General features: G+C 35.2%; 3 protein-coding genes across 6 annotated transcripts; 1 reads left to right on the top strand and 2 right to left on the bottom strand.

Moving 5' to 3' along the window:
* Positions 1–1,164: 1,164 nt before the first annotated feature.
* Positions 1,165–1,865, bottom strand: LOC127153159 (hydroxyacyl-thioester dehydratase type 2, mitochondrial). The gene has a single exon (XM_051094114.1). The coding sequence runs from the start codon at positions 1,863–1,865 to the stop codon at positions 1,365–1,367; it is 501 nt and encodes a 166-aa protein (XP_050950071.1). The 3' UTR covers positions 1,165–1,364.
* rpp14 (ribonuclease P/MRP 14 subunit) lies at positions 1,821–5,583 on the bottom strand. 4 transcript variants are annotated; one of them, XM_051094115.1, is made up of 6 exons: positions 5,455–5,583; positions 5,007–5,117; positions 4,807–4,891; positions 3,515–3,591; positions 3,153–3,231; positions 1,821–1,960 (listed from the first exon to the last, which is right to left on the bottom strand). In XM_051094115.1, the coding sequence occupies exons 2-6, from the start codon at positions 5,078–5,080 to the stop codon at positions 1,889–1,891; spliced, it is 387 nt and encodes a 128-aa protein (XP_050950072.1). In that variant the 5' UTR covers positions 5,081–5,117; positions 5,455–5,583; the 3' UTR covers positions 1,821–1,888. The 4 variants fall into 4 exon arrangements, with proteins under 4 accessions (XP_050950072.1, XP_050950073.1, XP_050950075.1 ...); XM_051094116.1 differs by having other exon boundaries at positions 5,007–5,120; positions 5,455–5,579; XM_051094118.1 differs by lacking the exon at positions 5,455–5,583 and adding an exon at positions 5,260–5,437.
* A 274-nt stretch (positions 5,584–5,857) lies between these two features.
* On the top strand, positions 5,858–15,139 carry rbck1 (RanBP-type and C3HC4-type zinc finger containing 1). The gene is made up of 13 exons (XM_051094112.1): positions 5,858–6,022; positions 7,194–7,246; positions 7,332–7,476; positions 7,579–7,675; positions 7,745–7,943; positions 8,026–8,117; positions 10,528–10,704; positions 11,200–11,360; positions 11,443–11,554; positions 11,652–11,831; positions 11,917–12,015; positions 14,177–14,320; positions 14,405–15,139. The coding sequence occupies exons 2-13, from the start codon at positions 7,210–7,212 to the stop codon at positions 14,483–14,485; spliced, it is 1,524 nt and encodes a 507-aa protein (XP_050950069.1). The 5' UTR covers positions 5,858–6,022; positions 7,194–7,209; the 3' UTR covers positions 14,486–15,139.
* The last annotated feature ends 314 nt before the right edge of the window (positions 15,140–15,453 follow it).

The following is a 15,453-nucleotide window of genomic DNA, read 5'->3' on the forward strand; positions in this document are numbered from 1 at the left end:
TGTTTATTAATGTAAAAACATATGTAAAATGGTTTACTTTTGTATGTAGTGTTTGTGTTGAGTTTTTCTTGCGCTAAAATGTCAGAAAAAATAAGTGACGCCATGTTTTAGTCTATAGGCTACCATCAAACAGGAAACCTCATAGGGCTCAGGGCTAAATTCAATCCTGTTATATCTTGTGGGGGTCGAAATGAAATGAAACTTCACAAAGTGTCAAACAAACCATTTTCGACTTCATTTCCGTGCCTGTTGTTAGGAATTTCAGTTTGCAGTTTGTAACACAAGAGTTGCATCTTTGCAAAGCTGCTAGCAGTGAAGCTAAATGTTGTGAAGGGAAAATCATGTGACCAGTAGGAGTAACATGTGACTCAATGTAAACAGCATTAGGTGAGTTCTCGTTTCTGTGTTTTATAACTTATTTTATAACTTATAAGCAAATATTAGAGCATAGAACATGAGAAATTCACGTATTTAATTGTTTGCACATGGTGTACAAACACAAAAATCAGAGCCACAAATTAAAACAATAGTCTGAGGGGAAAAAGTGTGTGTGTGTGCGTGTATATATATATATATATATATACATATATACATACATACATACATACATATATATATATATATATATATATATATATATATATATATATATGTATGTATGTATGTATATATGTATATATGTATATATGTATATATGTATGTATATATATATATATATATATGTATATATGTATGTATGTATGTATGTATGTATATATATATATATGTATATATATGTGTGTGTGTGTGTGTGTATATACATATATGTATATATATATATATATATATGTATGTGTGTGTGTGTATATATATATATATATATATATATATATACACATACATATATACACACACACACACACACACACATACATACATACATACATACATACATACATACATATATATATATATATATATATATGTATGGACTAAGACAGATTATTTGAAGCACTTATGGAGAAGAACCTGGATGTTATACTATACTGGAAAAAAGGCTTTGTTTGAAAGAAAAGCTGAAATTTGCTGGTGGATTCCATGTAATTTGAGCACTATTATGTTAGCCTTATGTTTTTTTTAAATAACTATTTGAAAGGAACAGAAAATGATCTCTTTGCTGAGGTTGGACTCACCTAAGAACTAAGTCAAAGAGCTGTTTATTTTCCCACACTGTTTTTTATTCAAACAACTTCTCAGAGAACAAAAAACAAGGAATATTAAATTACATGTTACATTTCAAAAGAACAAAAACAAGCAAGAAAAACATTTCACTCCTGGCAGGACATTTCAAACATGAACTGAACGGCAGCATTCACTCAAATTCCTCATGATTGTTGTGCGTCTTGCGGCATCATGACCATGACCTCTCCCTCCATGACCACTTTGTCTTTGACAGCGCAGGAAACAGAAATAAAAGCGAAGGACATTTTGATCTTTTTGACCTCTGCTTCCGCCACAACCTCCTCTCCAATATAGAGGGGCGCCGGAAAGCGAATTTCCTGGTAGAGAAACACGCATCCTTTGCCGGGCAACTTGGTCCCAAGAACTGCTGAGATCAGACCGTTAATCAGCACTCCATGAACAATGGGGTTTTCGAAAGAGGTCGTTTTGGCATATTCGGGGTCGAGGTGGAGAGGATTCGTGTCCCCCGTCAGCTCAGCAAAAAGCGCGACGTCTCCAGCACTGAATGTTTTGTTTAGTGAGGCCCGTTCGCCCACGTAAAGCGACCTGTGCCCTACTGTGAGGGATGTGGGAACCATCAACGCTGAGTTGACAAAATTGTATATATTTCTGCTGAAAAAAGTTCTTCTGAGAAAAAACGTCATTTTTTTTTTCCAAGGTATGTTTGTTAGGACATCAGCTGGTCTCCAAACTGAAGCTCACGGCTATTCCCGGACAACGCTAGTAAAAATGGCGAAACCTGCAATGAGAGAAAGAAAATTAGAAAGAAATTTGCATTCAACATGGATATCTGTGACATGGATTAGAAGTTGAGTGGGGTTCTGTATATAAAACGAGATAAACAGCCGCCACTGTAACCGCCCATCTGCAATCTGACGCAAATTGCAAAGTACGCACTCTGGCTGACAGAATGCCAATGGTCGTGTTAAAATTGTGTCTAGTCATTCCTAGCAGGTCTACAATCAATGCACAAGCTTTTTACTGACATCTAGTGCCAACAGACTGCAAACTCAGAGCAAAGTAAATATTTAATCAGCTTAAAGGAGAAGTCCACTTCCAGAACAACGATTTACAGATAATGTACCCCCTTGTCATCCAAGATGTTCATGTCTTTCTTTCTTTAGTCTTAAAGAAATTGTTTTTTTTTTGAGGAAAACGTTTCGGCATTTTTCTCCATATAATGGACTGATATGGTGCCCTGAGTTTGAACTTCCAAAATGCAGTTTAAATGTGGCTTCAAACGATCCCAGCCGAGGAAGAAGGGTCTTATCTAGCGAAACGATAAAATACAATTTAAATACTTCTTAATCTCAAACGCTCGTCTTGTCTTGCTCTCCCAAAACTCTTTGTATTCTGGTTCAAGACAGTTAGGGTATGTCGAAAAACTCAGATCGGATTTTCTCCCTCAACTTCAAAAATAATTTCAAAATCATCCTACATCGCTGCAGAAGTACCGACCCAGTCTTTGCAAAGTGGACATGCAAAGAAGATCAAACACCCTTAACAAAAAAGGTAAAACAGCGATATAGGGCGATTTTGAAGTTGAGAGTTTTTCGACCTACCCTAACTGTCATGAACCGGAACAAAACAGAGGTTGGGAAGAGCAAGATAAGATGAGTGTTTGACATTAAAAAGTATATAAATTGTATTATTTTTATTAGAATTACAGATCGTTTCACTAGATAAGACCCTTCTTTCTTGGCTGGGATCATTTACAACTGCATGTGGGATCGTTTGAAGCCGCATTTAAACTGCATTTTTGAAATTCAAATTCAGGGCACCATAGCAGTCCATTATATGGAGAAAAATTCTGAAATGTTTTCCTCAAAAAACAATTTCTTTATGACTGAAGACAGAAAGACATGAACATCTTGGATGACAAGCGGGTGAGTACATCTTATGTGAATCTTTAAACACTGGGGACAACGTACCTGCTTAACTCTGAATGCGCAAGCCTCCTTCTGAAATGAACCCAGTAACGTCAACGCGCTCCACAATTTCGCCAGCCCACTGAGATAAAAAAAAAAAAAAAATACAACAACAGAATATTACATCATTAGACTGACAAAATGGGTTGGACAAATCCGTAAGTGTTTATTAGTTATAGATAAAAATGTTTGCCCTGTATTTCAGACGTGATTTACGACAGAATTTCGCAATTAAAATGGTCCTAAACTTGAGCCCTGAGGGACACACCAAGTTTCTACATGTTTATAACAGCTGCGTATCAAGTAAACTGTGTTTAAACACTTTGGCCTAAATGTATCAGATTTGTTGTATGAGTATTTCTTACCTGCTGTTCACTCTTAGTATGCCTGTCAATTCGTTCCGATCAAACTTCAGCAAATCAAATGGAAAAGAAGCTCCGACCTGGCATGCAGGGGAAAAAAATCATTATACACAGTCGGGAATCAGGATAAAGTTAAAAACTAATTCTTTACTACAGCTCAGATTATTTACAACACAGAAAATGGTCTATGGACTGTAAAGAATATAGAATAATTACTTTTTTGAATAGTTTTTTATTTGTGTTTTTATTATACAAAGAACTTGATTATTAAACTTTCATTCAAAATTAAAATCTTATTTATTGATTTCAGAATTTAAGTCATTTTATAATTATCACATATTATTATTTTACATTTCCGCATTATTTGTTGTTTTAGTAAAAATTCTCTTCTGCTCACCAAGCCTGCATTTATTTGATCCAAAGTACAGTAAAAACAGTAAAATTTCAAAATACTTTTACTATTTGAAATAACTGTTTTCTATATGAATATATTTTATAATTTCATTTATTCTCGTTATCAAAGCTAAATGTTCGGCATCATTACTCCAGTCACATGATCCTTCAGAAATCATTCTAATATGCTGGTTTGCTGTTCAAGAAACATTTATTATTATTATTATCGATATTTAAAACAGCTGAGCAATTTTTAAGGTTCTTTGATAAATAGAAAGATCCAAAGAAATAAAAAGCTCTTGTCAGTCTAATATCTAACCTGAACAAATTCTACTCTGCTGTTTTCAACATCATAATAATAATAATAAATGTTTTTAAGCAGCAAATCAGAATATTAGAATGATTTCTGAACGATCATGTGACTGGAGTATTGATGCTAAAAATTCAGCTTTGAAATCACAAGAATGAATTACATTTTAAAATATATTCAAATAGAAAACTGTTATTTTAAATAGTAAAAATATTTCACAACTTTACAGTTTTTACTGTACTTTGGATCAAACAAATGCATGCTTGGTGAGCAGAAGTGACTTCTTAAACAAAGAAAACAAACAAAAAAAAAAACATTAAAAATCTTATTGTTCAAAACCTTTTGAATAGTTGTGAATGATTAAATAAATAATTCTCAATGTATTACACTTATCCAAAATCTATTTTTAGATTATTTTCCCTGCAGTTAAGTTGTGCCTTATACAAATAATATTATAGACATAATGAACTGGAGCAAACCAGATCAACATGAATCCTAATATTTCAAATTTCATGATGCATTGCATTATTTTGTAAAGAATCAAAATGCCACTCTTAAATTGTAAACAAAGACAGACATACTACGTGCTCACCTCTCCATACAGGTCTTTAAGTCCACAGATGATCAGTTGTTTAAACTGTGCATCAGAAATGTATTTCTGTCCATTCTCTAGAACACTAAAAATAAAAATGGCAAATAAAAATTGAGGGTTTGACCATTTTAAGTGCACCATCTAAAACAAATTGCATTAAAAATGACCAGATCAAAACTGACCTGTCTCATGACACTTACAGAGATATTTTCATATAATGATAAACAGAAGCATTTTTGTACACATATCGCTCAAATTTAGAGGGTTCCTCCATATCCTGATGCTTAAATCCTTTCAGATGGTCTGGGAATCTGCTTAAATAACAAACAGATGAAAACTCATTAGTTCAGATCAATTTTCAGTGCTGAATACTACAAAAACATGTCAAGGTACGATTTCCATATTCAGTACGAATATAATAACAAGGTATATGACAAAGCAACATGGTTTTACCATCTAACAAAGTCACTTCATCATAAATTGAATTAGTAGAGTAGCTTAAATAACACATTTATGGAAGCTCCGTGTTTTCCAGATCACGTGTCAGTTATGTACAAGCTATAACTCCCAAAAGACGTATACTAGTTAAAGAGTCTCTAGTCACTATGTAAAAACTAACCAACTAACTGTTAGAAAACATAAACTTACAGAACTGCAGGTCGTGTTTGTCCTTTACTCACAACATGCGCATCGCCATGCGCCCTCCAGCTCTGTCAAATCTCGCGAGAACACGATAAAAGTCGTTTAAAAAAATAATAAAACAACAGGGAAATCCATAACGAATTGATTCTTTCAAGACAGATTCAACGAAAGTTGGCTTATATATTGATAACTGTTCGTTAAAATACGTTACTGTTGTTTTTTTTCCCAGTTCATTATACTTATTGTATTGTATTGTATTTTTCTGCTTGCAATTGTTGGTTAAAACTATTATGATGATGATGATGATTAATATTATTATTGCTTCATAGCATAAATCCCACAGTGAACTAAATACAATCTTTGAATGTCTTCCGCATCTGTGTTTGATGAAGTTGCGCAACTCTGGGTCGAAACTTTCCTGACTGGAACTTCCTGAAGCAGCTTCGTTTCACTTTTCATTTCTGTGAACTCAAAACCCCGATTTTGAGAGCAGCACGTATGTTTTGATCAACACGGTGTCGTTTAAAAACAAAGACAACACGAAGAGTGTTTAAATACTGCTGTCCTATGGTTGGTAAGTTTATTTCCTCATATGTTCACTGTCTCTGCTGTTGAGCGCTTGTTACTTATTAGCTGGTTAAGTTGGTTAACGCTGGTTGGTTACATAGAGGCTAAAGTACGTAGTACGTAGCACACTTTTGTGTATTTATATGGGCTAATTAGTATTAGGAATAATTAACAACATTAACAGTAAGTATAACAAAAACTAGCTTTGTAGTGACATGTTTTTAAGCATTTCTGAGTATAGCACCATGGTATTCTGGAATTGCCACACGAGTATGGTAACCATTCAGTACCACTGCGTGTAAAAAAATAAAATACCATGGTACAACCACAGTACTCTTCTGGAAGGGAATCAATATGTACAAAAAAAAATATAATGGTATTTGTGTATATATAAGTGTAAATATAAGTGTTTTGCGTATATACTTCAATATATTTAGACAAATAATATAATGTAATAATATAATATGTGAAATATTTTATTATTTTTAAATATATTAAATACTTTATTTAAAAGAATTGTTGCTCAAACTCTGGGATTGCTATATTTTTTTGGACATTTACTATAATATATATTGGAGTATAATGTAATATACATTTTATATTACATATTTATTTTAATAAAGTAAAAATACATATTTATTTAAAAAATATTTTACATTTAATGACTATTTAAAACAGTTGTCACATAAACTGTGTTGTATTTTATACAATAATATATATTTGTACTTATATTTAAACTATTTTAATGAATAAAATAAAGTTATTTTTTCTTTAATATTAAGTAGTGCTGGGCAACGATTAATCACGATTTATTGCATCTGAAATAAAAGTTTTTGTTTATATAATATATGTGTACTGTGTATATTTATTATGTATATATAAAGAAACACACACAGTATATTTTGAAAATATTTACATGTCTATATTCAAATAATGTATATATAAATATATTTAAAAACATATTTTTCTTAAATATATACATGAATGTGTATTTACATATACATAATAAATATACACAGCACACCCATATATTATGTACAGAGATGCTTTTATTTTTAATTGCGATTAATCGTGATTAGTCGTTGCCCAGCACTAATATTTAGTTATTTAAAAAAATATTTAAAATTATAGTTTTTCTTTATTATTTATTATCTTTTCTCTTTGTTTTTTTTAAAAAGCTTTCAAGGATAAAGTATGACTGCCCTAGATGCCTCAAGAAATATTACAGAAGGTGAGTGTTAGTAAATATGTTATGCAAAAAAATTTCTATATCGTAAGACACAGGTTTCACACATGACACATCTTTGCGGTTTTAGGGGAGGATGCAGCTCGATTGCTGAGTGACGCCATCAACTCTAGAGACAAAGATGAAGCGACCAAATACCTGAATCAACTTCTGGATCTGAAACTCCCAGTGTGTGTCAAATTAAATCCTGATGCGTACTCTAAAGACAGCATCAGGTATGCTGTTAGACTGGTTTCATTGCGGTGAGAAACACTCGTTATTGGGGATCTGTAACTGTATGTGATGGTTATGTTTTGCTTTGCTTTGTGTAACGGCAGGTTGAGGGTAGGAGTGGCGGACGCCGTGTCAGATGCCCACATACCAATAACTGTGATGGTACCACTTTACATGACAATATCAGAACTGAAAGAAAAGGTAAATAGTGTTAGTGATGGACTTTAGAATTAAGAAAATAGAAACTGAAACCCAAAATTTGTCTTTCAGATCAGTAATGACTATGGCTTTCACCCAAGCCTCCAGCGCTGGGTGATCGGGAGGCGTCTCGCCCAGGACAAAGACACCCTGTTTCATTACGGGGTCAAAGACCACGACGATTCAGCCTTCCTCTTCATCCTCTCTGCACAGGCTGCCAATCTGAGCCGCGAACAAGAGAGAAAAGAGAAAGAGGACAGACGGATCGATGGTATATAGCCTATATTTATGATTTTAAAAAAGGTTGTGTATTAAAAATCAGTTTACTGAACGACATTTCCTTCTTAATGAAGATATAATTGAAATCATTGATCGCCCACCTCATCGCCCACCAGAGCTTGTTGCCAGAGGAGCTAGTCGGCCTCCTCTACCTCCCAAACCTCAGGTCTGTCTATCTATTATTCTCTCTTTTGCTTTATCTATAATTTTTTGTCACTATCTTGAGCTCTCTCATTTAGTCTGTTGCTCTGTCTGTCTTTCTATCCATCACTATCCGTAGCTCTATCGTTCAGTCTGCTCTGTCTATCGTTCTGTTGTTTTGCCATTCTGTCACTTTATCTATGGGTCGAGCACTCTATCTGTTACTTTATCTATTGTTCTTTATGCCGCTCTATCATTCAGTCTGCCACTCTGTCGTTCTCTTTCATTTTATCTGTCACTCTATTCATTACTCTGTCTTTCATCTGTTCATTCTTATGTCACTTTATCGATTGTTCTTTGTGGTTCTGTTACTCTACCTGTCGCTCTATCTATGGTTCTGGCACTCTATCTGTTACACTATCTATCGTTCTTTCTGCCACTCCATCATTCTGTCATTCTGTCTATAGCTTTAGCTATCATTCCATCTGCCGCTCTATCATTCTATTCATTACTCTATCTTTCATCTGTTTATTCATATTGATCATTCTCTGTGATTCTGTTGGTCTATCTGTCGTTCTGTATATGGTTCTGGCATTCTATCTGTAACTTTATCTATCATTCTATTTGTTGCTCTATCGTTCTGTCATTCTATCTGCCGCTCTATCGTTCCATTTCATTTTATCTGTCACTCTATTCATTACTCTTTCATCTGTTCATTCATGTGTTACTTTATCGATTGTTCTCTGTGTTTCTGTCACTCTACCTGTCGCTCTATCTATGGTTCTGGCACTCTATCTGTTAATATCTATTGTTCTTTCTGCCACTCCATCATTCCATTTGTTGCTTTGTCATTCTGTCTATAGCTTTAGTTATCATTCCATCTGCCACTCTGTCATTCTCTTTCATTTTATCTGTCACTCTACCTTTCATCTGTTCATTCATATGTCACCTTATCTATCATTCTCTGTGGTTCTGTCACTTCAGCTATGATTTTGGCACTCTATCTATACTTTATCTATCATTCTTTCTGCCATTCCATCATTCTGTTTGTTGCTCTATCATTCTGTCTATAGCTGTAGATATCATTCTCTTTCATTTTATCTGTCACTCTATCTTTCATTTGTTCATTCATATATTACCTTATCAATAATTCTCTGTGGTTCTGTCACTCTGTTGCTCCATCTATAGTTCTTTCTGCCCTTCCATTATTCTGTTTGTTGCTCTATCGTTCTGTCATTCTATCTACTGCTCTATCATTCTCTTTCATTTTATCCGACACTCTATTCATTGCTCTCTTTCATCTGATCATTCATATGTTGCTTTATCTCTGTTTATGTCATTCTATCTATAGTTATATGTATTGTTTTGTCACTCTATCTATGGTTCTGGGACTCTATCACTTAATCTGTCGTTCTTTCTGTCACTCCATTATTCTATTTGTCGCTCTGACATTCTGTCTATAGCTGTATCATTCTGTGTCGCTCTATCATTCTATCTGTAACTCTATCCATTGCGCTGTCGTGCTTTCACCTGTTCATTCATATTTTGTTCTATCTGTGGCTCTGTATTTCATTTTGTCATTTTATCCTTCACTCTATCTATGGTTCTGGTGGTCTATCTATCGTTTTATTATTCTGTCATCCTGTCACTCTATCATTCTATCTGTTGCTCTATCTATAGGTTTCCTCACTTTATCATTCTATCTGGTGCTCTATGCAGTTTTTTTAATCGCTTTATATGTAAATGTATCTATTGTTCTGTCGCTCCAGCTATCATTTTATCTGTAGCACCATCCGTCATTCTGTCTGCTGCTCTTTCTATGGTTCTGATGCTCTGTCACTCTATCGTTCTGTTTGTTTTATCATTCTGTCACTCTGTCTGTTGCTCTGTAATTCTATAGTTCCTTCGATCTGTCACTTTATCTTTTGCTCGATCTATCATTCTATCTGTTGCTCTATCTAGGTTTCCATCACTTTATCTGTCGCTCTGTTTATAGTTCTTTGTCGCTCTAGCTGTCATTCTATCTGTCACTCCATATACCGTTTTATCTGTTGCCTTTTCTATAGTTCTGATGCTGGGTCACTCTATCTATCATTCTATTCACTTGATCTCTTATTCTATCTTTCGCTCTATCTAGGTTTCCTTCACTTTATCTGTTGCTTTATCTCTCTGTCGCTCTAGCTGTCATTCTGTCTCTAGCTTTATCGTTCTATCGGTTGCTTTTTCTATGGTTCTGATGCTCTGCCACTTTCTGATGTTCTAGCCATCGTTCTATTTGTTGCTCTATCTTTCTGTCACTAGTCATTTAACTCTATCTTTCACAGTTCTTTGCCACTCTCTGCCATTCTACCTGTTGCTCTATCTAGAGTTCAGTCACTATCTGTTATCTATCTATCTATCTGTCTTAATTATAATAATTTTATTTGGTTTTATAGTCAGTGGGTTGGTCTTGTCCTGGGTGCACGTTTCTGAATAAACCGACACGTCCGGGTTGTGAGATGTGCGGCACAGAAAGACCTGACAACTATGTAGTGCCTGACATGTACCAGCCGGACGAGGCAGAAACCAGGAGACTCCAGCAGGAGGAACTCGCCAGCCTGCAGTACGAGCAGGTTAGCTGAGGGGACACAACATACTGGACTACAAGGGACTGCTAGATTGGACTGTGGGGTGAAAACCACTCAAAAAAACTTGAGTTTTACATCTGTGGAACAAACTGTGGAAGTACCTAGCATTATGCCAGCAACCACAAAACATCACTGTTTAAAAAGATGAATGGAAAGTGAAAATGGGGAACATTTAGAGTCTTCATGGGATTTACTTTGCATCACAGGATGAATTGCAAAAACGTTTTCATTTGTTGCCAACTGAAGAAGTGATCAAAAATGAACGTTTTATTCATCAAAGCAAACCTTAATTCATTTTATGCAGTCATTAATAAAAAACTATTACTATTATTACGATTGTTTTATTTTTTAATTAGACATTTATATTTACCAATGAAGGTTTTTTAGCATTTTTACAACTGTCTTTTCTTGTTTTGGTCTATTGTTGCTGCATAAAAACCAGAAATATAATGCATGTTGTCTGTCCGTATATTTACGTAGTCTTTAAATGATGAACGGGAAAGGAATTTCCAACAACTCCTTGAAACGGATGCCCACAGTCTGGTGGCGAACGTGGTTGAACTGGAATGCGCCATCTGCTTTTGCAACATCATGCCAGGAGAGGGCGCTGTGCTGAGAGAGTGCCTGCATAGCTTCTGCAGGTGCTGTGAGACTGTTTATCAATTACTATAAACAGATAGTTCCACTAAAACAGTGTAAAATACAACTGTGTATATCCTACAGGGAGTGTCTGAAGGAAACGGTTCTTAACTGCATGGATGCCGAGGTGGCTTGTCCTCATAGAGACGATGCTTATTCCTGTAACTGCAAACTTCAAGATCGAGAAATCAAATCAGTAAGATCATAAATCGAGTATTATTTAGTCTTGAATTATTGCAGTTACCTGTTCACTTAATAAAACACACTTTACAAACTTCACTGCTTCCCACCAGCTTCTCTCTCAGGACGAGTACCAGAAGTTTCTAGAGCTGAGGCTGAACATCGCAGAGTCCCGCAGTGAGAACAGTTATCACTGCAAGACGCCCGACTGCGCCGGCTGGTGCATCTTTGAAGATGATGTGAACGAATTCACATGTGATATCTGCAACGAGACCAACTGCATCCTCTGCAAGGTGAATACGAAGTTTGTTTATGTTTAGTTCACACCTAGTTTTGAAGTCCATGGTGAACTAAAAGACTGTGCATGTGCATGTCAAGGCTATTCATAAGGGAATGAACTGCAAGGAGTACCAGGACGACCTCCGTATACGAGCGCAGAATGATGACGCAGCCCGACAGACCACACAGATGCTGGATGTAAGTGAAAATTAATTACTTCAACTTTTTTTGTTAATATTTGAAGTTATTGCAGTTGTGATACAGCACCCACTAGGGATGGGAATTTTTGTTATTTCCTCATTTCCTAATTTGTTAAGGAATCAGACTACACTGGTCGTGCTGTCTATGTTTGATTCACTAAAACGAGTCCATTCAAAAGAGTAATTTGTTCAGGAATCAGACCACATTGGTCGTGCTGTCTGTGTTTGTTTCACTAAAAGGAAACAATTCATAGGAGTCACTTGTTTGGGAATCAGACTACACTGGACGTGCTGTCCATGTTTGATTCACTAAAAAGAGCCGATTCATAACAGTAAGTTGTTCAGGAATCAGACTACGCTGGTCGTGCTGTCTGTGTTTGATTCACTAAAAAGAAACGATTCATAGGAGTCACTTGTTTAGGAATCAGACTACACTGGACGTGCTGTCCATGTTTGATTCACTAAAAAGAGCCGATTCATAACAGTAAGTTGTTCAGGAATCAGACTACGCTGGTCATGCTGTATGTATTTGATTCACTAAAAAGAAACGATTCATAGGAGTCACTTGTTTAGGAATCAGACTACACTGGACGTGCTGTCCATGTTTGATTCACTAAAAAGAGCCGATTCATAACAGTAAGTTGTTCAGGAATCAGACTACGCTGGTCATGCTGTATGTATTTGATTCACTAAAAAGAAACGATTCATAGGAGTCACTTGTTTAGGAATCAGACTACACTGGATGTGCTGTCCATGTCTGATTTACTAAAAAGAGCCGATTCATAACAGTAAGTTGTTCAGGAATCAGACTACGCTGGTCGTGCTGTATGTATTTGATTCACTAAAAAGAAACGATTCATAGGAGTCACTTGTTTAGGAATCAGACTACACTGGATGTGCTGTCCATGTCTGATTCACTAAAAAGAGCCGATTCATAACAGTAAGTTGTTCAGGAATCAGACTACACTGGTCGTGCTGTCTGTGTTTGATTCACTAAAAAGAAACAATTCATAAGAGTCACTTGTTCGGGAATCAGACTACATTGGTCGTGCTGTCTATGTTTTGTTTCCCAAATAAAACAGCAGATTCAAAAGAGTCATTTGTTTGAGAATTAGACTACACTGGCCATGCTGTCTGTGTTTGATTCAGTAAAACGAGTCCATTCAAAAGAGTAATTTGTTCAGGAATCAGACCACATTGGTCGTGCTGTCTGTATTTGTTTCACTAAAAGGAAACAATTCATAAGAGTCACTTGTTTGGGAATTAGACTACACTGGTCATGTTGTCTGTGTTTGATTCACTAAAAGGAAACGATTCATAGGAGTCATTTGTTTGGAAATCAGACTACACTGGACGTGCTGTCCATGTTTGATTTACTAAAAAGAGCCAGTTCAAAAAAGTAAGTTGTTCAGGAATCAGACAACACTGGTCGTGCTGTCTGTGTTTGATTCACTAAAAAGAGCCGATTCATAACAGTAAGTTGTTCAGGAATCAGACTACGCTGGTCGTGCTGTATGTATTTGATTCACTAAAAAGAAACGATTCATAAGAGTCACTTGTTTGGGAATTAGACTACACTGGTCATGTTGTCTGTGTTTGATTCACTAAAAGGAAACGATTCATAGGAGTCATTTGTTTGGAAATCAGACTACACTGGACGTGCTGTCCATGTTTGATTTACTAAAAAGAGCCAGTTCAAAAAAGTAAGTTGTTCAGGAATCAGACAACACTGGTCGTGCTGTCTGTGTTTGATTCACTAAAAAGAGTCGATTGATAGGAGTTATTTGAGAATCTTTTGAGTGACTAATAGAGCCTAATCATAAGTTATTTGTTTGGTAATCAGAATACATTAGTCGCACTGTATGCTTTAATTCACTGAAAAGAGCCAATTCATAAGAGTCGTTTGATCAGGGACCAGACTACACTAATGTTGCTATATGTGTTTGATTCACTACAAAGAGAGGATTCATAAGAGTCATTTGTTTGCAAATCAGACTTCACTGGTCACACTGTATATGTTTGATTCACTAAAACAGTCTGATTCGTAAGAGTCATTTGTTTGGGAATCAGACTACACCGGTTGTGCTTTATGTTTTCTAATACACTAACAAGAATCAACATTAAAATATTTGTTACCTATTGACCTGTTTCCCTTCCAGCAACTCCTAAAGAACGGCGAGGCGATGAACTGTCCTAAATGTCAGGTGATCGTCCAGAAGAAAGACGGCTGTGACTGGATCTGTTGTCTGATGTGTAAAACCGAGATCTGCTGGGTGACTAAACAAGCCCGATGGGGACCTCAGGTTAGACACAAAAATACAGAAATCATTCGTTTAGTAATTCACAAACATCAGATGGCAAACTTGAACCTGGTTTTACCTCCTCAGGGTGCTGGAGACATATCAGGCGGTTGCAAATGTCGAGTCAACGGAGTCCTCTGCCATCCGCGTTGCCAGAACTGCCACTGAACACCAGCGGTCTTGCTAATTTAACAAGCAAAAACCTCCGCTACAGAAACAAAACACTCACCAAACTCCTTAAAATAAACGTACAGTTTGCGATTATAGCTTTAAAACGTTCGCTCGGTCTAGTCATATCACTGGCACATTCTTCCAGATATAGTTCATACTTAATAGAGATGTTTCAGGACTAAAGATTAAGAACGTGTTTACAAAATCAAAATATGTAGTTTCATGGGATAGTATGAACTGAAGAAAAAGTTACTTTTTAAAAAAAAAATATGTGAAATGGTCTTAAATCACTACTATTTTCTGGCAAACTGATGCTCTGGGACTTTGTGCAATGATATTGTAAGTGGACAGCATTATTGTGTTTTTTAAGGCAATCTTTGTCTAGAATCCAAAGATTTTTGTCGTAAGATCATAGCAAAATATGCAATATGGAAAAATGAAGGAGTAAATCATATTAAAGATGAAAATGTTAAATATTAATTTAAATGCAGATAAATAGAATAAAGTAATTAAGATGCATAGTGTTTTTTTGTAATATACAGAAAATGCATAATTCTGATAATTACTTACAATCAAAAATGATATAATAATTAGACTACATGTTTTTCCCCATATTGCATTTTTTAACATGTAAAAACATTTTCATTCTGTTGTTGATGATATTCTCTTGTTTACAATATTTTGATTCAATAAAGCTTGTATACAATTTATTTGTCTTTTTTTAAATAAATGCTTTTAAATAACATATTAAAATAATTAAAAATTCACATCAGATTTGTTAAAAAAGAACAAGTCTATTTTTACCCAAATCAATTTACTTTTCTTTTTTATTTAAACATATTTAGCAACATGGTCAAACGTGACACGTTAACATGAGCGAACCAGAGACAACTTACGACGATCTCTCAAAGTGCAAAAAATAAGCAATAAGCGTGTTCTTTAGTGCAAAATTAATGCAAAGTAAA

This window comes from Labeo rohita, chromosome 22 (assembly GCF_022985175.1).
Source record: "Labeo rohita strain BAU-BD-2019 chromosome 22, IGBB_LRoh.1.0, whole genome shotgun sequence".
Lineage (NCBI taxonomy): Eukaryota > Metazoa > Chordata > Actinopteri > Cypriniformes > Cyprinidae > Labeo > Labeo rohita.

Excerpts from the sequence above, each read along its gene's own strand:
- rbck1 (XM_051094112.1), top strand. The coding sequence starts at position 7,210 with ATGACTGCCCTAGATGCCTCAAGAAATATTACAGAAG. Across the intron at positions 7,477-7,578 it reads TACTCTAAAGACAGCATCAG|GTTGAGGGTAGGAGTGGCGG; the intron begins GTATGCTGTTAG and ends GTGTAACGGCAG. Across the intron at positions 10,705-11,199 it reads CCAGCCTGCAGTACGAGCAG|TCTTTAAATGATGAACGGGA; the intron begins GTTAGCTGAGGG and ends ATATTTACGTAG.
- LOC127153159 (XM_051094114.1), bottom strand. The coding sequence starts at position 1,865 with ATGACGTTTTTTCTCAGAAGAACTTTTTTCAGCAGAAATATATACAAT.
- rpp14 (XM_051094115.1), bottom strand. The coding sequence starts at position 5,080 with ATGGAGGAACCCTCTAAATTTGAGCGATATGTGTACAAAAATGCTTCT. Across the intron at positions 3,592-4,806 it reads TTAAAGACCTGTATGGAGAG|GTCGGAGCTTCTTTTCCATT; the intron begins GTGAGCACGTAG and ends CCTGCATGCCAG. Across the intron at positions 1,961-3,152 it reads GCGCATTCAGAGTTAAGCAG|GTTTCGCCATTTTTACTAGC; the intron begins GTACGTTGTCCC and ends CTCTCATTGCAG.